The 24373-nt window shown below is 43.2% G+C and overlaps 7 protein-coding genes across 8 annotated transcripts in view; 1 reads left to right on the forward strand and 6 right to left on the reverse strand.

Annotated features, from left to right (window-relative positions):
• LOC308139095 (claudin-4-like) overlaps window positions 1–14942 on the forward strand; it is a gene marked incomplete at both ends in the record, with an annotated part of 86946 nt that extends 72004 nt beyond the window's left edge. Inside the window, one exon of one of the 2 annotated variants that reach the window (XM_080508425.1) lies at window positions 14307–14942. In XM_080508425.1, coding sequence (XP_080364551.1) covers window positions 14310–14942 — 633 coding nt within the window. Of the gene's footprint in view, window positions 1–14306 lie in introns of those variants that run through there. The other variant, XM_080508424.1, reaches the window with a different exon arrangement.
• Window positions 436–2155, reverse strand: LOC308139087 (claudin-4-like). The gene has a single exon (XM_080508415.1). It carries the CDS (start codon window positions 1886–1888, stop codon window positions 926–928), a length of 963 nt encoding a protein of 320 aa, XP_080364541.1. The 5' UTR covers window positions 1889–2155; the 3' UTR covers window positions 436–925.
• LOC308139094 (claudin-4-like) lies at window positions 3196–4040 on the reverse strand (the record flags this gene model as incomplete). The annotated part of the gene is made up of 1 exon (XM_080508423.1): window positions 3196–4040. The coding sequence occupies one exon, from the start codon at window positions 4038–4040 to the stop codon at window positions 3408–3410; it is 633 nt and encodes a 210-aa protein (XP_080364549.1). The 3' UTR covers window positions 3196–3407.
• On the reverse strand, window positions 6690–8784 carry LOC308139192 (claudin-4-like; the record flags this gene model as incomplete). The annotated part of the gene is made up of 3 exons (XM_080508538.1): window positions 6690–7112; window positions 7544–7786; window positions 8650–8784. The coding sequence occupies 3 exons, from the start codon at window positions 8782–8784 to the stop codon at window positions 6690–6692; spliced, it is 801 nt and encodes a 266-aa protein (XP_080364664.1).
• LOC308139193 (claudin-6-like) lies at window positions 9747–12279 on the reverse strand (the record flags this gene model as incomplete). The annotated part of the gene is made up of 2 exons (XM_080508539.1): window positions 9747–10366; window positions 11640–12279. 2 exons carry the CDS (start codon window positions 12277–12279, stop codon window positions 9747–9749), a joined length of 1260 nt encoding a protein of 419 aa, XP_080364665.1.
• A 1967-nt stretch (window positions 14943–16909) lies between the features above and the next one.
• Window positions 16910–17545, reverse strand: LOC308139092 (claudin-4-like; the record flags this gene model as incomplete). The annotated part of the gene is made up of 1 exon (XM_080508421.1): window positions 16910–17545. One exon carries the CDS (start codon window positions 17543–17545, stop codon window positions 16910–16912), a length of 636 nt encoding a protein of 211 aa, XP_080364547.1.
• A 1292-nt stretch (window positions 17546–18837) lies between these two features.
• Window positions 18838–20005, reverse strand: LOC308139091 (claudin-4-like). The gene has a single exon (XM_080508420.1). The coding sequence runs from the start codon at window positions 19812–19814 to the stop codon at window positions 19170–19172; it is 645 nt and encodes a 214-aa protein (XP_080364546.1). The 5' UTR covers window positions 19815–20005; the 3' UTR covers window positions 18838–19169.
• Window positions 20006–24373: the final 4368 nt, after the last annotated feature.

The following is a 24373-nucleotide window of genomic DNA, read 5'->3' on the forward strand; positions in this document are numbered from 1 at the left end:
AGTATTCCAGTAAAAGTTACTATGAGCATGAACATTCATATACATGCATATGACCACTCCGAAAGATTCAAGAGGGTTTTTTTTTGTTTTGTATCACCACAACATTGAATTATGATGAGAGGATGATGCCGCAGATTGTCTGAACTGATGAAACCAAACAACACGCTCTGCAAACATGATTCACTGAAACTCAATGTTGAATCCACTACGCGCATTGCGTGTCCGCCTCTAACACAGAGGCACGCCTGCGAGTCTCTGTCAAACCAGTTTGTCCTGTGGATTTTAATAGCCTGGGAAGTCCGGGGGGATGCTGGGTGGCCCTTCATCAGCATCACACATTTGTTTTGTACTTCCAATACTACCATGTATAATAAGGATTTCATCATTAAAATTAAAAATCATTTATTGTAAAGTATATAAACGACAATTCACAGTGATAACAAGCACAATGTTTGCAGACTTCTCTGTTATATTAACAATGTCAGATTTTTTACATTCGACACTCGAGTGTTTTCATTGACAAGGTTAAAATGCAATGAAGCTACTTTATCACTCACGTTGATTGAAAGTCTAGCATAAACAAAAAGATAAAAGGTTTGAGGTAATATTCTAAGTATAGACGGATTCATTATTAATTAGTGCATCTTAATTGTTCACGTTCCACATCAAACTCTACAAAAGAAGAGATTCACTGCAACAATTCACAAATTTCACAAATAAAAAAATGTACTTCTGTCCAGTAAACATTAGAAATATCGATTTGTACTTCAAAATCAAAGCAAAAATAATAAAGTATAACTATAATTGAGCTACTACTCAACAGCAAATATTCACAAAAACAAACAGTATTCCTTCTTATACCTCTTACAGTAAACAGTGCGTGTAAACATAACTTCATGCATTATATTCATGTGTCTTTCTCATATCATATGTATGTTCTTGCTGGATTTGAGGATACATCTTCATTATCGCTCTTGTGGGATGAATTTTCTTCCATCTCTGCTCGTTTCAGCTGAGACTTTGTGGATAATGCCTCGCTGGCGTCAGATTGGATCGATTCTGGTTTTTTCATTTGTGATTTTGAGGAAGACGCCCATGATCTTTCCGAGTAATGTTCAGGTCCGTCCTCCAAAGGAGGCCGTGTGTACTGCGGGGGCTTTGAAGTGGATCCCTCGTGGCTCTGGGCCCTGGGGAGCATTGTGACAGGCTGCGACCTCGCCGGTGGTATCTGGCTCCGGTGAGAACCCATCTGGGTGGACCCGTCAGAAGAGCGGACCACCAGGTAGCGGACGGAGGGGCTCTTGTCTTGCTCGTGGGCTTTGAGGGGACACGATGACTGGATGAACAAGCCGCCTCCCAGAATAAGCAGGATGGACGCCCCCCAGCCGATGTACAGAGAGGCTCCGATCTCCCTCCGCTGAGCGTCTATGGAGGCGCTGTAGAACTTCCGGACCACTGCCCCGGCCACCCAGGAGGAAGGGATCAAGCAGAGCACCCCCGCCACGATCAACACTGCCCCCGCTGCTACGGCCACCTTGCCCTTCACCCCGCCTCCTTCTTCATCCAAGAAGCGGGTGCACTTTCCCCCGACGAACGCCAGAATGAGACCCATGCCACCAGTCGCGATGGCGAGGACGGTGAGAGCCCTGGCAGCCTGCAGGTCAGCACTGAGCGCGAGGAGGGAATCGTAGGGCTTACACTGCATCTGCCCCGTGCTTTGGACCACGCAGGTCATCCAGATGCCCTCCCAGATGGTCTGCGAGGTGACGATGGTGCTGCCCACAAAGGCCGTGACCCTCCACATGGGCAGAAAGCAGCTGATGACGACCCCGGCCCACCCGAGGAGGCACAGGGCGCTGGCCAGCATCTGCATCCCCAGCGAGGCCATGGTGGGGATGTCGAGAGGAGAGCTGCTTGTAGCGTCGTGTCCTGGTGCCCTTTTAGACGTCTGTGCAGCCTCTTTCTTTCCCTCCTGGTCTCTGTGGTTACTTTCTTTTGGTATCTCACGACAAGCTTCTCTTCTCTGGCAGGATCTTTCTCCTTTTTTCACGCGGCTCCATTTCGGTGTGAAACATTTTCCAGGAAGTTACAAAGTTTCTTGTTCTTTCTTCTTCACGCCTCGTCCGACTGTCGCTTTCTCTCCGTCCAACCACTGGGAGCTTTTACTCAACTCCAGGTGCGTCTCCGTTCAGCCTCTCATTTGTTTACAGCCTATTCTCCATCTGTCCCTCCCCTTTTGTGTCACTAGCTGCTCACCTGTTCTTCCATCCTATCTCTATTTCTCTACCTGCCTGTACCACACCTACTCTACTGGGATCCAAAAGGGGAGGAGCTTAAGTGAAGGTAGAGAGAGTAAGGGAGAAATGGCAGTGACAATCTTTTCTGGCCATTTATGCAAAATGACATTTTGGGGGTAAAAGGCTTTGGAAAGAGAACAAAAGCCCTCTGTGCTTGAAACATTCACATCATTCAGCCTCTTTGACGAAGCAAATTCTGATTTGTGAATGTAATTAGTGAGGACCACAGCTTTTGTGCAGGCTTAACAGTGCACGTGAACTGTATGCACACAGAAAGCCTTTGTAACCAGAGGAGAGGGAACCCAATATTTGAGAAGGAGACAAACCAGTTTCACACAGGAAGCATCCGCGATGCTGAATAACCAGTTTGAAATGAGCAGAAAGCCCCTCACACCTGCAACATGGGAGCAAGCACAGTAAACTAATCAGGCTCAAAATCTGTAATCTAATCTCATCCTTGCAGAGTTCTAAAGAATCTGGAGTCGAATTTATTCATTACCATAATAGGGATTAAGACTGACATATGCATTCAAAATTAAGTTTGTATTGGCTAAAACAAGATAAGAAATTGGGGATGCTAAAGACGTAGAGTCGTGTCGACATGTTTGGCCTCATTTCTTGGGCAGACCGGCGACGTCACAACCAGTTTGGAGAGATTCTTTCAGTGCTTGTAAAACCAGATCTACATCTTTCCAGGATTTGTCATTGTAAGTATAGCTACCTTTTAGAAAGTAAAATATCACATCATAAATGACAAGAAACAGATTGTGAATAAAATGTTTATTAAAAACAACAAATTTTATATCAATATTCTGCCAGTTTCAACTATAATAGTGGAGGTAAAGAAAATGTTTAAACATTAAGACATTAAAATCATCCCAATATCACATTTCAGAAAAGTGGCAATTTGAACAACAATCTATAAAACGGTATAAACAATGTAGACAGAAGTACAATTTCACAGCATGATCGATTGATGTGATCTGGCGGTTTGACAGAAATTAAACAAAAGTTCCACATTCATACTGAAAGACAAAAGAAAATTCACATTGTTGAGTTCCTCTGACTGAATTTGGCTTTGGAGGAAATAATTGGCACAAAATCCTCGACCTAAACATAGGCCTTGCTGCTGTCCACGGAGCGAGCTTTGGAGTACTTGACGTCATAGTCCGTCTCATCGCGGGGAGGACAGGAGCTGCAGAGGATGCCTCCCCCCAGGAACAGCAGCCCCGCCGACCCCCAGCCGATGTAGAGCGAAGCCCCCAGCTCCCTCCTCTGAGCGTTGGTCAGGATCGGGTTGTAGAAATCCCGAATGATGGTGTTGGCGGTCCAGCAGACGGGCACGAGCACCATCAGACCTGCGACGATGAAGACGATTCCAGAAGCAATGGCCACTTTGCACTTTTGAGCTTCGTCTTCCACGAAGTTGGTGCATTTGCCTCCAATCACACCGAGCAGGATGCCAAACACGCCGACAATGATGGCGATGACCACCAGCGCTCTGGCAGCCTGCAGGTCCTGAGGCAAGGCCAGCAGGGAATCGTAGACCTTGCACTGCATCTGGCCGGTACTCTGGGTTACACAGTTCATCCATAAACCCTCCCAGATCACCTGAGACGTGACGATGTTGGCACCGATGAAGGCTGTGACTTTCCAGGTGGGGAGCGCACAAATGATGATGCTCCCGAAAAACCCGATGACGGCCAGGGACAAAGCCAGAATCTGTCTACAAGCAGACACCATCCTGAAGCTGCGCTGGTCTCTTGGGACGAGAAAAGTTATCTACTACCGAGAGCTGAAGGGATATGTGAAGAAGCTCAGTGAGATATTTAAAATTTCACCCACTCGAAACTGACCAGTTTCCTCGTCTGAAAAGTATGACGCTCAGGGGGGGGAGGCAGAGGAGGAGTTTTCTTCTGTCATACGAAACTGGTTTGTCAAGAACTCTCACCAAACCAAGTCACTTCAGCTGCAGGAAACGGGACATTTCAAAACCCCTAAAGAAAGAACAACACACAAAAAGCTTAGAGCCATGCACACACTGTCCTGAATCATTATCTTAAATATAAAAATAAAGGCTTTGAGCAAAAATGGACTTCAAGGACAAACATTCAAGAAATGTCACTGAATTGCAGGTTTAGCCGACTTGAGAAAAAGGCTGCCGCCCCAAATAGAACCTCAACCCATCTCATCCATTGCTTAAATTAACCCAGTTTATGTTTATGACAACAGCAACCAGAATAATCCGTCGTTAATCAGATCAGAGTTTAGGATTCCGCTCAATGCCAGAGCAGTTTGACCTCCTCACAGTATCTCAGGGTGAGACGACAATGAAGTCAAAATACAGTATACTAAAGTCAAAGTATTCCATCAGACAATACCAGTAACTTGTTTGAATACCTTCAGTGCTGTAAGAAGGGTTAAATATCCAGCGAGCAGCCGACAGACTCTTTAGTGTTTTCCCTCAGTGTGCAGCGTTGAGATCAGGAAACCACAGAACAGGCATTAAGCTGAAGACTTCAGGTGTTTTCAGGGCTTCATCAGGGATGATTCATTTCAGTCAGGTGTGCTGGAGCAGAGAGCCGTCCACAGGCCAGTGCAGGCTCCAAGACCAATTCTATATGGAGGACAAACCCTAATGCATTTCAAAGGTGTTAAAACCTGGAACTGGAGGGGGAGTATCCAGCCTGTTAAATTAGTTATTTGGGAAAATTCCCATTATTTTTGTACAACACAGCATTGGTGGAAATATGTGGTCGATATTTGTGTAATTGTTTGAAGGTGTCAGGTATCCCACCACATAAACCAGATAATCCATTGCAGTTTGCATCATGTGGTCTGAAGCTGTAAATGAAACATGTCAATATTTGTCTAATATAAACAGATCTGGGATTGATTTATTTTTCAGTGCAAACCACAAGTTTGTTTAGTGTTTTTTGTACTTTTCACATTGAATGCAACGTTTTTTTTCCGTGTTATTTCTGTGATAAATGTAAAGGGTTTGTTTGACTACGTTATTTAGATTAATTCCCTCGGTGTTTGCAATTATTTGAAATGAGGTGTCCAATAGTTGTATAATTGTATCACTGGTTTTGATTCATTCATCTGGACCAAACATGGCACATGTTGGCATTACATGGCTATATTCAGCATTCATTCATTGATTCATTCAGTTTGTGTCACTGCATTGTGGTCAACAAACGGAACATTAAGAGGAGTTCACCTTCACCACTGTTTGTGATGTTTATAATGTGTATCGCATACTTGGCATCCCCGACATAACAAACATGATCTTGTCTTTTACTTATCCGAGTGATTTTTAAAACTAACTCCAGCAAAGCTGCAAGCATTTTACAATATTACTGGAGTGTTTATCTATTCTTAAGTTCCTCTCAAACGCTCAGAAAATCTATTCAGTCACATATTTGACAGTGAAGGGAGTCTTTTTGTTGTTGTTATTGTTGTTGTTAACTAGATACAGTGTGTTGTTTTGATATGAGGAAGGGTAAATATCACCGCGAAGTGGAAATGGAGTAAATATCTTCAAAGAATTACAAGAGCTCACACTAAAACCACAAATCCCTTTGTCTTTATTAGCACTGCTCTGACCAAGTACAGCTTCTCTTGGAAAACTAGACACAAGGAAAATGGAAAATAAACAAGCAACATGATCAGGAAATATATGACCAGGTTATTGTGTGTAAAGTCATCCAAGTTATAAATAAAACAATATAGAGGTAAAAAAACATGCAAGTGTAATCAGTCAAAACAGTATATGGCTTGTTTGTGTTAACCTGAGCACTTATTTTTAAATTCAAACTTTTTTACTTTGTAATCTGCTCCCAATAGTTCTGCATATAAACAAAGTATGACATTGTTGGTGAGAAAATTTTAATTTGGGATATTAAGGTATCTTGGTGCTCTTAGATTTACTTGATTTCCCTGTGCATGCATACATTTATTCCAGGTTCTCCACTTTTCACACACAGTCTAAAAATGGATTTGTGGCTATTTAGTGGTTTGCTGTCAAATGGAGAGACGGATTTTTACTTTCATATAATATTGGTTTTAGGTTACAATTACATTTTTACTGATGACCCTGTAAGATGAACAGATGAGCCTGTTCGGGATGATTATGAGTTTTTCTCATGTTAATCAATGAGCACTGCACCGGTAACATAATTAAAGAAACACAATGAATGTGACTTTCCATTTTGTCATTCTACAACATCAGCAGAGGGGGAAATGACACACATTCTAACCATTATAAAAGACCATTTGAAAGAGTTTCATGTTAAGCAAAGCTATTCGTATGTAATTTTGTCCTGTCCTCTTATCTGGTGGCACTGATGTGTTTTATTATATTGCAGCCAAAAGTCTCTTGCTCAGATCTTAATATCTCCCCTGAGTTTGATTATAAATTCCAGCCATCTTTGAGTTCAGGGAGTCCTGCTGATGCACTTGAGCTGTGTGGTTCACCATTGTAGGGTTGTTCGGTCTTAGAAAATCCGCCCTCATGCTAGCCATGCGGGACGAGCTGTCAGTGAACTGAGTGCTGGAGTTGTACGGCAAGTAGTAGTACGAGGGAAGAGGTCTCTGCTCTCGCCCACAGACGAAGCAGAGGAGAGCGCCGCTGAGCAGGAGCAGCGCCGAGGAGGCCCAGCCGATGTAGATGGAGGAGCCCACCTCTCTTTTTAAGGCGGCGGGCACCAACGGGTCGTTGTAGAAGGAAAGGGTGGCTGCTGCTGACCAGCTGACTGAAATCAGGCTCAAGACGCCAGACAACAAGCACAGAACTCCACCCAGTAAGCTTACCTGGAAATATAAAGCACACAAGAGACCACAGTGAAATCCATCAGAAAATGACAATAATGATGTTAATAAATGTGATCGACTGTGAAACCTTGTCTGGGCTTGCGGTCTTAGCTCTCCTTCGTCACATCGAGAATATCCCTGATTTCAATCCTGTTGGGACTTTTCTGTCAGTGTGATGCATGTCTTCCACGTCAGTATAATACGAAAATGAGAGCCGTTACCTCCGTGTGTAAGAAAGTCAGCTTGTTCACACGTACTGTGTTTTGGTGTCTAACTGGAGGATTTTGCAGAGAAATGAGAACAAAAAAGGGAGGCTGAACCCCTGATTGATGTACAAACTGAAAACTTAAGAAAATACAAGCAGTACAAAAGAACAAGTAGCATCTATAATAAGTCTGTGCAACTGATGCACATGTCCTCAGCATCATCACCTTCTTTTTGGAAGAAGAAGTGGAAGGAGGCTGGAGGGGGTCGGGGGGATCCCCGCTACAGTTGACTACTCCTCCTCCGAGGAGAGTGACGATGAACCCCAGAATCCCGGCAAGGATGGAGATGAGTGTGAGGGCGCGTCCTGCCTGGATGTCAGTGGTCAGCGTGATGGACGTTGTGTGTCTCTTGCACTGCATTTGGCCTGTTGATTGGAAAATGCAGTGCAGCCACAGACCATCCCACACCTCAGAGACAGACAAGGACCGACATTAACAGTTTGGAAGCTGGACAAAACACAATATATGATGTCACACAGGAGAGCAGAGATGAATGTCGATCATTTAGTCATGGGGACACACGAGGGTTATCAAGAGTTATACTTGGGCAGTTCACAGAAAACTAATATGAAAGATAAAGCCACTACTGACAGTTCTCTTTAACATTTAGAGACCGGAATGGAAACAAACCCTTTAATTGTTTAGTTTTTGTATTTATTTCATTATCTTGCTTTTGTCATTTATACCTCTTTGGGGAAATGGATCATTTGGACAAATCTGCTCAGTTATAGCAGTCTCATCAACATCTGCTATTTCTATACAGTTTATTTAAGAACAAAATAATTAATAAACACTAATGTAGCACCGTCAAATAGCACACAGTGTAAGATTTACTTACATTTAAATATCCTCAACAATAAATTGAAGCAATAATGTCTAGTTCTATAATCCTTGTTCAAATAAAAGACATTTCCTTTAAATTATACTTTATCAGATGGTAATTCATCACTTCAAAACAATGATGTGGAAGGTTTGGAGGGCCGAGGTGGCTGCCAATCAGATTGAATATGCCCCCATATTTAATTCAATCTTTCATTATTATTGAATAGCTTAGGAAAATACACAGGTTCCTTCGAAGGATCAGTGACAAACTGTATGAAAGGAAAACTGCTCACACGTTGTATATCAACGTTTTAATCCTGAGTAGACCTCATCCTGCCAACGATACGGTCACTCAATGTAATGGATATTGGAATGAAAATTGCAGAATGATGAAAGTAATACATCTGCCTGCCAACATAACCGTCAATATGTAAAAACCATGGCCTTACCGTTTGTGCGGTCACAATATTTGCTCCTACAAAAGATGTCTCACGCCACATTGGAAGCCCACACGTCAAACACACTCCTAGAATACCCAAGAGACTGAAAGCCAGACCTCCAATCAGCCTGCCCTGACCCCCCATTTATAAAAAAAAAATTAAATACACACTTCTGCTGCAGCAAAACCAAAAAAAAAGCAGCAAAGCTACTCTCCGTCACCACGAAAAATACAAAACCCGACACAGTTCCTGTGAAAAGAAACTCTGCAAAACATTTCTCTTGTCAGGCGGAAGAGAGAGGAACCTATGCTCCACAGTTGTTTTCCGTAAAGACTTAAAAAGTCAGATGACACGAAGATCAACAAAGAAATGCAAATGCATTGTGGAGAGAGGCAACTTTAAAAGGGTCAGTCAATAAAGAAAGTACTCAAACATGCCTAAGCTTAAACATAAGTAAGTTTCTCTGGCCTTTAAGGACGCAGCTGAAGTTGGGCCTTGCATATTTTACAGTAACATTGCCTGACCCTCAGTGTCTTTGAGACATAAAATATGTTGAATAAATATTTGATTTGCAGATCCTACAGACATTGTTGCGAAAGTGAAAAGTCAAAATGTATTGATAAGGTATAAAAATGACAGAAGAAATAAAACGAGACCTGAGACGGTCAATCACACTGGGATGATAAATCTATGTTTGTTATTTCTCATTTATTTTAATTTCAGACATTCTGAGTGCTGCTACTGAAAGAAGTAGGTCAAGGTAAAAAATACAAAAGCAGTTATTTATACACAGGCATACAATCATGGATATTAGTGATTCTTGTTAAAAAACCAGCATTGGTCTTTATCTTTTGTCAACATTGTGGAGTGTAAAATAAACACAGATGTTTGCCTAAAAAAAACAACAAAAAAACCCTCTTTACATATCAGGTGCACTCTTACCAAATCATTTTGAAACCTACAAGAATAGATTTGTTACATTCTCAATTGTTTTCACAGATATTTAGAAAATGTCATAGTGCAATTCGAAAGGAGAATAAAAGCCATCACAGGCTAATGATCACAGTCAACATATCAGTCACGGTTGTGTTGTTTCCAACGTGACCTCAGCATCCAAAAGTGCTGCACAGGATCCCTCCTCCAAGGACCAGCAGGGCTCCAGACGCCCAGCCCACGTATATGGAGGCTCCCAGCTCGCCCCGCCTCTCCTCGATAGCCTCGGGGCTGAAGAAACCTGTGATGATGTTGTGAGCCGTCAGACTGACAGGCACAATGCAGAGCAGTCCTGCGATGATGAACACCACGCCTCCAGACAGGCCAATGTTGGCTTTGTGCCGCCGGTCGTAGCGGAAGAAGTTGGTGCAGTGGGCCCCGACCACGACGAGCCCGATGGCCACCACGCCGACGCCGATGGAGCTGCAGATCAGAGCTCTCCCGACCTGCAGGTCCCGCGGCAGAGCCAGAATGGAGTCGTAGGCTTTACACTGAGACTGACCCGTGCTCTGGACGACGCAGTTCATCCACAGACCTTCCCAGAAGATCTGGGAGGTGACGATGTTTGAACCTACGAAAGCCGTCACCTTCCACATCGGCAGCCCACAGATGAGGATGGTGCCGAGAAATCCAATGACGGCCAAAGACACACCGACGAGCTGAGTCTGCATGGTGTCCAGAAGAGAGTCCCGAGTGTTTGAAAGTGACCGGCGCAACGGAATCAACACTCGGCCTTGGTTGACACCATTTTAGCACAAGCTTTCACTCGACTTGTTTTGCAGTATGAGTCTTCTTTTACACTGCAGGTGTTAGTGAAGCAACAGGGAGGAGACTTGGTTTGTGGATTTCCTGCTCGACCTGATTCCTGTTCACGGCAAACGCTCTGAACAAGATTGAAGTTAACAAAAGGGATCATGTAAACAAACACTTGTGTGATTCAGCACGAAAGGAAAAAGGTTTAAAGTACCCGTCCAGTTATGTCAAGAACAAGCCACATTAGACTTCACCTTCTCCTGAATTTCTAGCAAATCATTTGACTTTTTTGCAAGGAACATTTTAACAAAGGGCTTAAAGAAATCATTTGATTCCAAGCCAGGGCCTTTAAGTTGAACTTCCCAATTATGTGCCAGTAGTCCAGCTTCTTTCCACTACCAAAAACAGCAGCAAAGCTTTTCTAAATGTTAGAACAATTGCTTCGTTAAATTGTGTTTTTTATGAGTCCATTAAATTTACATTATGGTTGGTTTTACCAAAATTATGTCCACCATTCCCAAGTGTGTGTAGATAAATGGGTTTATGCAGAGATTTCCCCATGGGATGTAAAGAAAATCATAAGTTACAAAATCTTGATAGTTAATTATAGAGTGCAGGAGGAGGTAACGTATGGCATGAATGTAGTTGAGTCTTTACCCCTCGTTTCAACAATCAAGTCTGCCATTTAAAAGCCCCAACTGCAATATTCCTGCCATGATTGAGACTTGGAGCAGGCTGCAGAATTAGTTTTCCCCCCCCCCCAAAAAAAAGAACGGTCTCATTACTTTAAGTTGGTGCTTTCCAGACATGCAATACAGGTCAAGAGACTAGACAGTGAATTACTGGATGAAAGCCAAAAGTTTATCGCTTCTTTGACAATTACAGTCTCATTGACAAAGACTTTTGCTTACCATAGTGGAAAGTACGAAGTCAAGGCATTTTCTGCTTTATTTGTGGCAATCATAGTCTACTGAAAACCCTTTATGTCAGTCTTTTTCCCCAGATTTGAACAGTTTTGTACTCATGAAGCAGAGCCAAGGTTGCATGTTAGAATTAATCCATCATCTTGTTTTAAAAATGAGTCAAATTAGACTTCCGTGAAATGACAAAGGCAAAAAATATAGTTTAAAAGAACTTTTATTAAAAAAAAACAAATTATATTTTGCATTCACCATAAAAGATTAAAGTCCAGTGTCTGAAAGCTTCAGCTGTGCAGCCAGAAAAGTTGCAGATTTAAACATAAGCGTTCACACTTGCTCCGGAGGTGGTTGGTGGCCCGGACCTCACATAGTGGGCACTGTAGGGGTACCGGTCCTTCCCTCTCTGGTCCGGAGAGCAGAGGTGAGACATCAGAAGTGCTCCTCCGAACACCAGAAGGCCTGCAGACCCCCAGCCGATGAAGAGCGACGCTCCCAGCTCCCTCCTCTGCGCGTCGGTCATAATGGGGTTGTAGAAGGTCCGGATGATCTCATGAGCGGTCCAGCACACAGGGATCAGGCACAGGATCCCACCAATGACGACGAAGACCCCCGCGATGGCCGCCACCTTCCTCTTGGCCAGCTCGTCCTCGATGCAGTTGGTGCAGTTTCCCCCGGCCACGGCAAGCAGGATTCCCATGAACACCACCAAGATGGAGATGACGACCAGGGCCCGGGCCGCCTGCAGGTCCTGAGGCAGAGCCAGCATGGAGTCGTAGACCTTGCACTGCATCTGTCCAGTGCTCTGCTTCACGCAGTTCATCCAGAGGCCCTCCCAGAAAGTCTGCGCCGTCACAATGTTGCTCCCGATGAAGGCAGTCACCTTCCACATGGGCAGGGCGCAGATGATGATGTCACCCATGAAGCCAATGCACGCCAGAGCAACGGCAAGAATCTGGACACCTGCAGACGCCATGTTGTCTCGGTCAGCGGGCAGGAGAAGTCCAGTGTGCTTCACAAACTGAAGGCAGTGTGCTCAAGCAGCTTTTATATCCACATGGTGGTTCGGTTTGCGATTGGTTATTTCGAGTTCCCCTGATGAGAAACACCTGTGGTCAATTAGTGAGTCTCATCAGCGCAGTCTCTCCGGCGGAACGCTGCATAACCTGAATGTGTTTGGGTGATTGCAGCTACAGATATGTAAACTACCCAACTTGAACTTGAATTATACCATGAAGATATGAAGATACCATGAGAAGTTAGTGAGTTTCTGTTCTATTACAGTGTGGCTGCAGGCGAAGGAAGGAAAAAAGTAAGTAGGAGCGTGAACAAGGAAGATTTATTTGAGGACAACAGGAAGGCTGGCAGTTGGGTTTTGAGCTTCACATGTATTTCCTATTATTAAATTCAGTTTTACTGCAATCAGCTAAGATGGTGGTTGTGACACACTTTGGCAAATCATAGGAAACTGCCTTTTCTTCTCCCAGGACAACTAGAGACATGCAACAAACTCACTGGGACAAATTTAAAAAAATAATTACAGCTTAAATCTAATAATCAAAGTCCGTTTCTGATCAAAACGTATTTGTTTATGCTAAATCTTAATGGTACGTCATTGATTAAAAAAAAAAAAGAAAAAAATATCTTTAGTTGAAGACATTATGCTGTGATTTAATCTGTTTTATTTGGCCCAAATCACAAGAGAAAGCCTTATTTGTTTCTTTATTTTTTAGATTTTAAGATATTGCATTTGATCACATTATATTCTTATCAGTGTATTTTCTTTTATGCGCTTGTGATGACTTGAGTTAAACTTGATTGTCTCCGCATTTGCATTTTATCAGAATACATCTATATTTTCAATATTCCTACTGAACACAAGTAACAGCCACTTAAAGTCGGCTTTCCCACCACATTTCGTCATGTTTTAGACGTCAAGCTGAGTGACTCCACCTCCATTGTGAGCTTCAGCAGACCTGTTCACTGTCATATGTCCTCATGTGGACGTGTCAAACGTCCATGCACAAAACAAGAACATAAAAGAGAGACCTGTCAAAGCTTTTATTCCAATCAATTAGGAGGGATGGTTTTAGTCCTTTAAATGATATTATTATGCAGCCATGTGTTCTTTTGTGTTGGTGCAGCATTTAGCCTGCACTGCACCAGCAGGTGGCTGCATAGTGGTGTAGTGGTTCGACTTGTCTCAGTGAAATCATTCCCTGTTTGATTCCAAGTGTCCGTGCAAAGTTTTCACATTTTCCTCTAAGTAACCGAGCTTCCCTTCATAGTAAATATATATTTGTTTGAGATTAATGGATGACAGTATATGTGTGATTATGACTCTGTATTGTTGTTTGTCTCTCAGTGTTTTCCCTGGTGGCCGGGTTGTAAACTGCCTTCTCCCAAATTCAGTTAGGATGGAAGCTGGGATGTCTTTTCATTCCTTCTGACACCTAATTTCACCTGAAGCGACTACCCCGTATGCACTGGCTTATTGCATGTCTTACTATAATTTCTTATTTGTGAGACTTTCTGCACATCTGAAATTTGCTCTCTCGCCATTGAAAAAGGTTCATTTTTACAACAGCTTGGCACAGTCAGAGGTGTAGAATTAATTTTAAAAAATGGTCATGTCATGCAGTTTCTATGTTTGAGTTATGGACATCTTTGATGTCACCACACTATTAAAGCTCCCTTTCTTTCCCTGAGCTCTGCTGGGGCTCTGCTGGGGCTCTGCTGGGGCTCTGCTGGGGCTCTGCTAGGGCCTCTTTGTGGGAGAGAGACGCCACTGAACTCAAAGGCTGCTTGATAGATGTTTATGTCTTACCAGTGGAGCCAAGCCCACCCAGAGGTCGGAAGAGAAGGGCTGGAAGGGGGTGACATGGGGGCGTGGGGGGGCATTTGTAGTCATATAAAACGTCTCCACAGCAAGAGACATTTTTAGTTGGCGCTCATAAGAAGAGCAGAACCACAGCAAGAGAAAAAGAGTAACAACAGCAAACGGTGATGGCATCTTTAGGACTGCAGGTTCTGGGTGTCGGGCTGGCGGTGCTCGGATGGATTGGAAACATACTGATCTGCATGCTGCCCCTGTGGAAAGTGTCTGCTTTCATTGGGAACAACATCGTGGTGGCTCAGACGATCTGGGAAGGACTGTGGATGACCTGTGTGGTGCAGAGCACGGGTCAGATGCAGTGCAAGGTCTACGACTCCCTCCTGGCTCTGCCTCCGGACCTCCAGGCGGCACGAGCCATGGTGGTCATCGCCATCCTCTCCTCTCTGTTCGGCCTGCTCCTCTCTGTTGTCGGGGGGAAATGCACCACCTGTGTTGGAGACAAGGCGGCGAAAGCGCGGGTGGCCATCTCCGCCGGCGTGTTCTTCATCCTGAGTGGAGCTCTGTGTCTTGTAACAGTTTCTCTGCCCGCTAACAACATCATCAAGGACTTCTACAACCCGTTGGTGCCCGATGCTCAGAGGAGAGAGCTGGGCGCCTGCTTGTACCTGGGCTGGGGAGCAGCGGGACTGCTTCTGATTGGCGGCGCTCTCCTCTGCTGTCAGTGCCCAGCACGGAGAGATCACTACAACGGGGCCAAATATTCCCCGCCGAAATCCACAACACCCGGAAAGGAATTTGTCTGAACTGCTGCATCACATTAGAGGCATCACACTTCATCCAGGACCCGACTTCAGCTGCTTATCACGTCTAGATTTGCATTCCAACTAACAACTTTTGACTAACACAATGTGATCTCCTGTTTCTGAAAGATACCTGAAACTCAAAGGTATGTTAAAATAATACAGCGAGGATGGAGTTTGGCTATGTTTTTTTTAATTATTATTATTGTTTTGTATAATGATTTCTGTATTAATTTGAATTCTTCTCATTTTTTGTGATATATTTTGCAACAGAAAGCGCTTCAAAAAGAACTTTTGTTTGTGATGTAATGAATATTTTTCATTTTCAATATGTTTTTAATTGTGACAATAAAATATATTTTGTCATCAGTTCTGTTTGTATGATTTAAAGTGGTTTATTTAGAGGAATAGAACAAAGTATCTTCATTTATTACCCTGCTTTAAGAAAGTATGAATACACTTATTTACAAAAAACATGAAATTAACTGGTAAAATCATGTATTGGTGATTAAGCCTCAAAGGAAGAGTGTGCATTATAGACACATCAGGTTAATTTAATTATAGGCATAAGATTTGATTCAGGTTAAGCTATTTTACATGAAAGTGCAACTCAATTCATTCACAATTTTATCCTGGCTTCTTGAGATGCTTGTGATAAATTCTCCATATTGTAATTGTTGAGGACCTTTTTTGAAAAAAAGTCTGATTGTGTCCAGTTCAGCTGAACGATGGTTAATAATTACAGGGCTGCACTGTTTCTCTTGTCAGTTCTGGGTTCAACTGAAAATCCGTGCACAAAAGGAAAACCATTAAAGAGGGCCTGGATAAATCGTGCTGACAGGAGTTGGCAGATGTACTCTTACTGAGCAAAGTGTAAATATCCATTCTCTCCAGATATAAAACAGCACCTTAGCAACATGACTCCAAGCATACACAGCACAGTGTTGCCTCTGACACAGACATCTATTTTGCCAGGAAAAAGAAACTGTAAATCAGCGTCCTGATAATGGAGCTGTTGATTACAGCATGGCCGACATCTACCCCAGACACAGCAAAGTCTCAGGAGTAAACCGCCTGTGGATGCCTGCATGCTTCATCATGAGAAGTTAGTGAGTTTCTATTTCATTTCTGCAGGCGAAGGAAGGAAAAAGTGAGCAGGAGTATGAACAGAGAAACTTTATTTGAGGACAACAGGAAGTCTGGCAGTCATCAGTACGTCAAACAAAGAGTTTCACATGTATTTTCTATTATTAAATTCAGTTTAAATGCAATCAGTCAAGATGGTGTTTGTGACAAACTGACAAACCACAGGAAACTTCATTTTCTCCTGCAAGGAAAATTAGAGACATGCAACAAACTCACTGGAACACATTTTAAAAATGACAGCTTATAAATCTAATAACTAAAGTCCTTTTCTGATCAACACTGAATTGTTCAGGCTAATTCCCAATGTACTGGCTATCATTGATTAAAAAAACAAATATTTAGTTGAAGAGATTATGTTGTGATTTAAGCTGTTTTATTTGGCCCAAATCACAGGACAAAGCTTTATTTTTTTTCTATTGTTATTATTTATACTTTTAAAAACTTCTAAAAATGATTTGACCCATTTAAGAGGATAGTGGTATTATTATACCAAACCTTTCTCTTTTGATGGATGTGTGACAGCAGCATCACTGTGGATCATTATAGATTATAAATGTTAAAGGGGGGAAAAAAATCTAAGAGCTTGTTTGTATTGAGATGAGAAGTATCATTTTACTCCATGTCAGGATTGTTGACAGACTGTTCACTGATCGGTGAAAATAAGAAATAAAACAAGGATTTACATTAAAAGCCAAAGACAGGAACAGTTCATGAAGATACATCAGTTACAGAAAATATAGAACTTGACCTTACAGATAAAGCTCCTCAGCTTTGAGGAACAAATCTGCTTTTGGATCTTTTACACAGAGAGTTGAAAAAAAGACTCACACATAGTCGACGTTTGACGATGCGGTTCGCGCGGGGCCGAATTTGGCAGGTATGTAGGGTCTGCTGTCTTTAGGGGGGCAGTTGTTGCACAGCAGGCCTCCCCCCAGCAGCAGCAGCCCCGCGGCCCCCCAACCGATGTAAAGGGCAGCTCCGAGCTCCCGCCTTTGAGCCGCAGTCACCAGAGGGTTGTAAAAGTCCCTGATGACGGCGTGAGCCGACCACGACACTGGGATCATGATCAGCATTGCAGCTATTATGAAGATCACTCCAGACACGATGCAGGCTTTGGCCTTGGCTACTTCGTCCTCCATGCAGTTCGTGCACTTCCCGCCGACGATGGCCATGAGGACGCCGAACACCCCGACGATCACAGAGATGATCACCATGGCCCGGGCGGCCTGCAGGTCTTGGGGCAGAGCCAACATGGAGTCGTACACCTTACACTGCATCTGGCCCGTGCTCTGGACCACGCAGGTCATCCACAGGCCCTCCCAGATCACCTGAGCGGTCACGATGTTCGCCCCGACGAAAGCGGTGACTCTCCACATGGGCAGGGCGCAGGTGATGATTGTTCCCAGCCAGCCGACAAAGGCCAGCAGCACACCCATGATCTGAAGGCCCTGTGAAGCCATGGTTATGCCCCTGCAGCCGCAAACGTCTGCACAAGATACTAGAAGAAAGAAACACACATTAAAGATGATCAAACTGTCCATAAATTAAACACTGTTGGGTAAATAACGCTGCCATACCGAGCCGAGGAGGTTTACTGTGCTGTGAGGCACTGAGGTCCGACTGTGAGAAGATAAATGCCTACCGTTGTGGTTCAAACTCTCAGGGTGGAGTTTCTGTCCTCACTGGACAAAGGGGGAAAACTGAGAAGTGCTGTCCATGAACCTTGTTCTCTCTCTTTTCATTGTTCCCATGCATACAGGCTTTGTTACCTCGAGCCAAGGCTCTAAGACAGGAAACAATAGTCGTAGATCCCAGCTGTGCCCTCACACACACACACACACACACACACACACACACACACACACACACACACACACACACACACACACACACACGCACACACACAGGTCAGCTCGAAACCTTGAGCAAACATGCACTCGAAACTTGAGGTTTTTTTTCAGCATGTTCAGCTAAAATCTTTTAAGAGGAAGCGCAAGAAGACCAGCAACACAGAACTGGCCTCTGATGTGTTCTTTCTAGTATGACTTAATCGACCTTGAATAGTTTCGAAATCGAAGAAATAACAGGAGACAAACCAAAGCAGCCTCGCTATTAGACTTTGGATGTGGTATTTAAAAGATTTTAAAGGGGATTCATGATGAAACGCGAGATCTGCATGACCACAGTTTGCATTGTGATGCAACTGAGGAGAAGAGCTGATTATGCCATCAGCCTTAATCAGTTTTGTCAGAGCTGTGTTAACTTGGTTTGGTATGACATACAAAACAAATAGTGGGCAAAAACACAAAAAGCCTTGATGAAAACTGGAAGGACAGTCTTGTATCTCATAGACGAGGGGAGATAATATTTACTCCTCTTCCAGCTCTATCTTTTGAATCCACAAAGTGCAAATACCTTTGCCTGTAGGCTCACAGTTTGAACAAAGAACAGGTTTCCAGCCATTTTGCTGTCCTCTTTTTTCCCCTTTGCTGCACCTAAACCTGATTAACAGGATAGTCAGACAATAGCTGCTTCTCAACACCGTTGGGGTGTTTTTTTTCTACCGTAGGGATTCCGGTTTGAGGGTAATAGAGCAGATCATTTACACCTGTGCTTCAGACAGTCAGTTAGAATAGGATGTTTAAAACTATAAATACGGTCAGTACCGGTAACTTAATTTGTTTGATTTGGATCATTTTGAGACCAATAGATAAGTTGTACTGTGAGAAAATGACGAGCAAAGACAAGTAGCTCACAAACGATAAAAAACATTTATTTACAGTAAAATTCACATAATGAATCTTATACACATAGTTCATAAAGACAATCCACATAACCATACATAAGCTTTAAAAAAAAGACAGTACGAGTAGTAACAAGAAAAGGCTAACTAATATTCATACAACACATACAGTAAACACACAGAATAAGCCTTTACAACTGGTTTTCTCCTTTGGGTGTGGTTCCTCTCATGAGGAGAAGCTTTTTCATCAAGTCAGATCCTGAAGTTTCAACCAACAGTACCAACAGCGCTTCTGTCCCATAAATGCTCCTTTGTGGAGGTCTTTTATCACTGGAGCCGTCTCAGACGTAGCCTTTTTCGGACGACGGTGCGGAGGCCTCGGACCGGCCGGCTTTGTACCTCGCAGTGAAGGATTCCCCATCTTTAGGGGGGCAGTTGCAGCAAAGCATCCCCCCACCGATCAGCATCAGGGCAGCTGCTCCCCACCCGATGTACAGCGCGGCTCCCAGCTCTCTCTTCTGGGCGCTGACCAGGAGCGGGTTGTAGAAGTCTCGGATGATGGTGTGGGCGGACCAGCAGACAGGGATGAGGCAGAGGATCCCAGCGATGATGAAGAGGACCCCAGATGCAATGCCCACCTTGGTTTTTGAGGATTCGTTCTCGACACAGTTGGTGCATTTCCCCCCGGCGACGGCGAGCAGGATGGCCATGACGCCCACAATGATGGAGATGATCATCAGGGCCCGGGCGGCCTGCAAGTCAGAGCTGAGGGCCAGCATGGAGTCGTAGACTTTACACTGCATCTGGCCAGTGCTCTGGTGCACACAGTTCATCCAGATGCCTTCCCAGGAGGTCTGCGACGTGACGATGTTGCTGCCAATGAAAGCGGTGACCTTCCACATGGGAATGGCGCACACGATGATGGCACCAATCCAGCCCAGGATCCCCAGAGCAGTGCCCAGAATCTGGAACCCAGCAGACACCATTGTGGAGTTTCTTCAGATGAAACGTCTTCCTCTTTCCAGAAACAGTCCCTTTGTGATGCGATTCTTCCCCTCGAGCGGCTGAAGGTTGTCTGTCTTTTGTGATGGACGTGAGCTCTCTGTCAATCACTTTGCTGAATGACCGAGGGTTTGAAGCGGAGCAGATACATAAGGCTGAAAGAGGAGGAGCCAGGGAGGGAAAACAACTCCTGTTCTTCAAGTCTCATGGACAACTCCACCAGCACACAACCTGTTTACCCTCCCTGTGTCGAGTTGAACAAAAACAATCATCACTCTCTTTTACGTGTTTCACCACAAGCAAAACTTACTGCACAAGCTGAATGGAAATACACATTTTATCAGATTAAAAAAAAAACCTTAATGTTAAAGGGTATATCATTGCCCACCTGTCCTCTCTCAATCCCCTCCCACAAGATTCAGCTCACCTGCAGGTGGGTGGAGTATTGTTGTGAGTGACTCTGTCGCCTGTGACAACAGCGTTGGACTGCCCAAATATGGTCACGTCCTCGGTGACGTTGTTGTATTACACCTTCTCAAACTATGGATGAAATGCTCCAGGAGTAAACGTATGTAAATGGAAAATGCTATTGCTCAACCATCTTCCAGTAATTCCCTTTTAAGGAACATTATGAGGGAAATCAAACTGTCATTTTACAACGTGATGATAGGCTGTGAGCAAAACAATATACTGAGAATAACGTTTGATTAAAAAACTCAGGACTTCACATGAGGGGAAGATTGTGGTTTCAGTGAAATTCTGATGAAAAAAAACCATAATGTAGACCGTAACATTACTGTGACTTTTATTGACTTGACTTGATTCAAGCAGATTTACTTTTTCCAAACCAGATGTTGTGGTTATAATAGTAAAGATACTGCACATTATTAGTGGAAACTTTCACACGTTTTCACAAGTGATATAAAAGTGAGCATCTCTAAAGAACAAACAACCAATTGATTTCCCCAACAAACTATTAAACCAACTTACTGACAACAAAGTAAATATTCACATACAACAGCAATATTATTATTATTATGATGATGATGATGATGATGATGATGATGATGATGATGATGATGATGATGATGATGATTATTATTATAAACTAGATCGGCCATAAAGCCACTTTTTCCTACTACAAATACAGATAAAAATCCAAATACATACAGAAACATAATCTCCTGAATGTCTAAATAAGATTATGAAAGACATCATGAAATGTAGCAATTTTGTTTTTCAAATTTAAGTTACCGGTATGTAATTTTTCTTGAAAGAGACACAAATAACTGACATGTTAACAAATGGAAAGAAAAAGTCTGTGAACTAAAAGCAAAGCTCTGTCATGTTCGGACTGTGTGTGTTGGTGTTGGGGGGGGGGGGGGGGGGGGGTTCTGAGAATCACACTTAGGACTGATTGTAAGTGTGGACATACGAGACTTTGTTGTTCACAGAAGCAGAAGATCACAGTAAAAGACGTTGGACTTGAAGTGAAGCTGCTGATGGGTGCAGCACGAAAGGCAGACAAAGAGCAGTGAGTGAGACGACGAACAACGTCTTTGACATGTCTGGCTTTTCCTGCTTTTAACTGTAATCGAGACATGAAAGAAAATCATTGACCTCGGAGGTTTGGTCCTCCCCCTGCCGGCAGTTCCCCACTCTGTCCAATGGGAGGCAGCACCTCCTGGAGCGTGAGCATTTCTGTCGTTTTCCACAGTTGAGTTTAATAACAAACAAACTGCCCAGAGCTCCCTCAAGCCTGGATTCAAATGAGCTTGTTGTGAGGTGAGAGTGCTGAGCACTACTGTGTTCATGCTTTTGTGTTACATCCCTGAAAATTGCTGGTACGTTTCAACAGAAAGTCATAAAAACAACCATTTTTTTTCTCACAAAGTTCAAACAGAACAGTGCGGCTTGACCTGGTGACCAATGGCTTTTGACTACAGTTCATATTTGGCCATGAATCTCAAAGAATCCATGACATCCAAGGCACTTCAAAGAGACAAAGAGACTGAATGGCCATTCACTGGCCTCATGGCCGTGACTAAATGACGGGCTGCCAGAGGAAATCCAGACTTGAGCCAGTCAGAAACGAGACAATAAAATAATTTGTGCGCGGGTGTGTGTGTGTGCGTGTGTGCTGGCATGTGTGTGTTTGACCTACTTTGTGGGCATATAAACCTGTTAACACACTCACAATATAAGGCTCTCAAGCCCTCAGAGTGTTAATCATCAAACTTTGAAACAATGGGGTGTTTTTAGGTTACATCACGCTTCGAGTGAGATTAAAGCTATTGAAGTCAAATAGTAGTTATTCTATTGGGGAGAGTTTACAGGAAATTATTGCAAGTCACTGCAATGTGTCAGCTTGCGTGCATGTGTGTGCATTTTCATTTAGTTTGCAATGTTTAAACATGGGGTGTAGCATATTTATGAGGCTCAGTCAGGTGAACAGTTTCCATAACATTTAACTGCCGCTCACTCATCTTGATAGCAGTTTAAGAGCTCTGCTATCTTTAATAGGATTGACGGGGGTTGTTTCAGTTTCGGTCGTATCTGTGCGCAAGTTTCACGCTTGTCAATTTATAACTTTTGAGTTAGCATCCTCCTCTGTCAAAACGCCAAATAGTGTCCCGATCCTCAAATGTATCCTAGAAATATGTTTTTACTAGGGACGCACCAATTTAAAGGACAAGTACGAGCCTTTAGCAACTTACTTTAACTTAACTTCAGTTTGAGCTCAGCTTAAGACACACAAACACAAGATGTTTCATTGTGTGCCAGTGTTATATCAATATAATAAGACACTCATTTTAACTGATTAATTAATCTGAAAGCAGTTTTTTTTTTTTATCATTGTTGATGTCATATACAGATGTGATTTCAGTGTACAATGTAAGGAAGTGTGATTTTTCTCACATACAGGCATTTATTGCCGTCCGAACAACTCTTTATCAATCAATCAATCAATCAATCTTTATTTCTATAGCACTTTTTATACATTAAGCAACACAAAGTGCTTCCACAAAAATGTAAAACAGTGCAAAGATAAAATAGATGAATAAAAAGCAGGTGAACACACACGCACACATGCAGACACACACCATAGGTGAAGACATGCCTAGTGATATGGAGACATGGCAGGACACTGAGGACTAAGGTGAGGAAAGGGACATATTTGGGCCGTCCACACTGGGGGCGGCACAACTTCCGCAATACAATCAAATGCATCAATACGTCGGTGATGGTGGAGCAGCTGGGCAGCAGGGTGGCAGTTTGTTTTCGAGCCTGTTGTGAGTTTTCTCAGGATTTCGGGTTTAATGATTGACTCTGTTCTGGCTGTTGGTATAAGACGTTCTGTGTGAGTGATTGTTTGTGTGGCAGTGATTGCCCTGCAATGAACTACCAACCTGTTTACGACGTAACTCATCCATGTTTGCTGTGACAGGCGCCAGTCCTCTGTAAGACAAGTCTGGATAAAGTGGACAGAGAAGGCCAAGAACAATATAGGGCAGCGACGGTTGCCTTTACACATAGGTTCAAGGTGTTTTATTGTCATATCACCAGTAAAAGCCAGGTTTCACAGTGAATGAAATTCTTATTTTGCCGTCTACCCTGGAGCCGACGTACATAAATAAGTAAGTATATACACAAAAAATAGAATAAAATAGGCACGTTTTTGCACATTGCACATTTTTTGTTGACTATAAGTGGGATTATTCGAATATGGGGAAAAAAAGCAATAGCATTGTGAGTCTCTGAAAACAGCTTGAACAGTGCTTCTTCAACAAAATGTACATTTTCTACACCATCATCCGGGTTTTTATTCTTTCATTCACTAGTGGGACTTTACGACAAAGAACGTTTACTGTTTACTGTTTGCATGTTGTATCACAAGCGAGTGGCGTGGCATGCAAACTCAAGTGTTCACAATATTTCTGGCATTTCTATGTATACGTGAATGTTTTCTGAAGTTTCCAGTCGATCATTGTCAGGTAAACGGGGCCTTACTCAACCACACAAACTTTAGTTTGGGTCTTTAACTGCTTCATACTTCATGCAGATCTGAAATGAAACCCCTGTTTCTCTTCCAGACCTGTAGGTGTTTACCCATTGTTGTTTTCATTTGCATCTATTGTGCAAATTTTCTAAATTAGTCAACCTGTCAGAGCCAGTTTACGTTTCTGCACTGAAAGACAACACCTGAGTCATGTGACCCGCATGCATTGTGTGTTTATTTCAGTATCACTAGACCCTCCTTTGTACCTCCACTCAGAAGGATATTTTCTCACTGTTCCGGGATTTAGGTTACGGTGATCCGTGTGTTGGTAGTTGTCACAGGCCGATGCAGTCACTATCTGAGCTTTCTTTGGCAGACAACCAAATAGATAAGGCTGTTGTTCCCGCGCCGTGCCCTCCGAAGAAGCTCTCAACTCTTCCAGCCTCCCGTGATAAAAGATCGACTGTTTGTGTGTTCCCACAAATCCTCTGGCACACAGAGAGGTAAACAACTAGGAAACACCAATCTTTCTGGTAACTCAGA

This window comes from Blennius ocellaris (assembly GCF_963422515.1).
Source record: "Blennius ocellaris genome assembly, chromosome: 14".
NCBI classification, from domain to species: Eukaryota; Metazoa; Chordata; class Actinopteri; order Blenniiformes; family Blenniidae; genus Blennius; species Blennius ocellaris.

What these genes read in the sequence shown, in the direction of transcription:
- LOC308139091 (XM_080508420.1), bottom strand. Translation starts at nt 19,814, where the DNA reads ATGGTGTCTGCTGGGTTCCAGATTCTGGGCACTGCTCTGGGGATCCTG.
- LOC308139087 (XM_080508415.1), bottom strand. Translation starts at nt 1,888, where the DNA reads ATGGCCTCGCTGGGGATGCAGATGCTGGCCAGCGCCCTGTGCCTCCTC.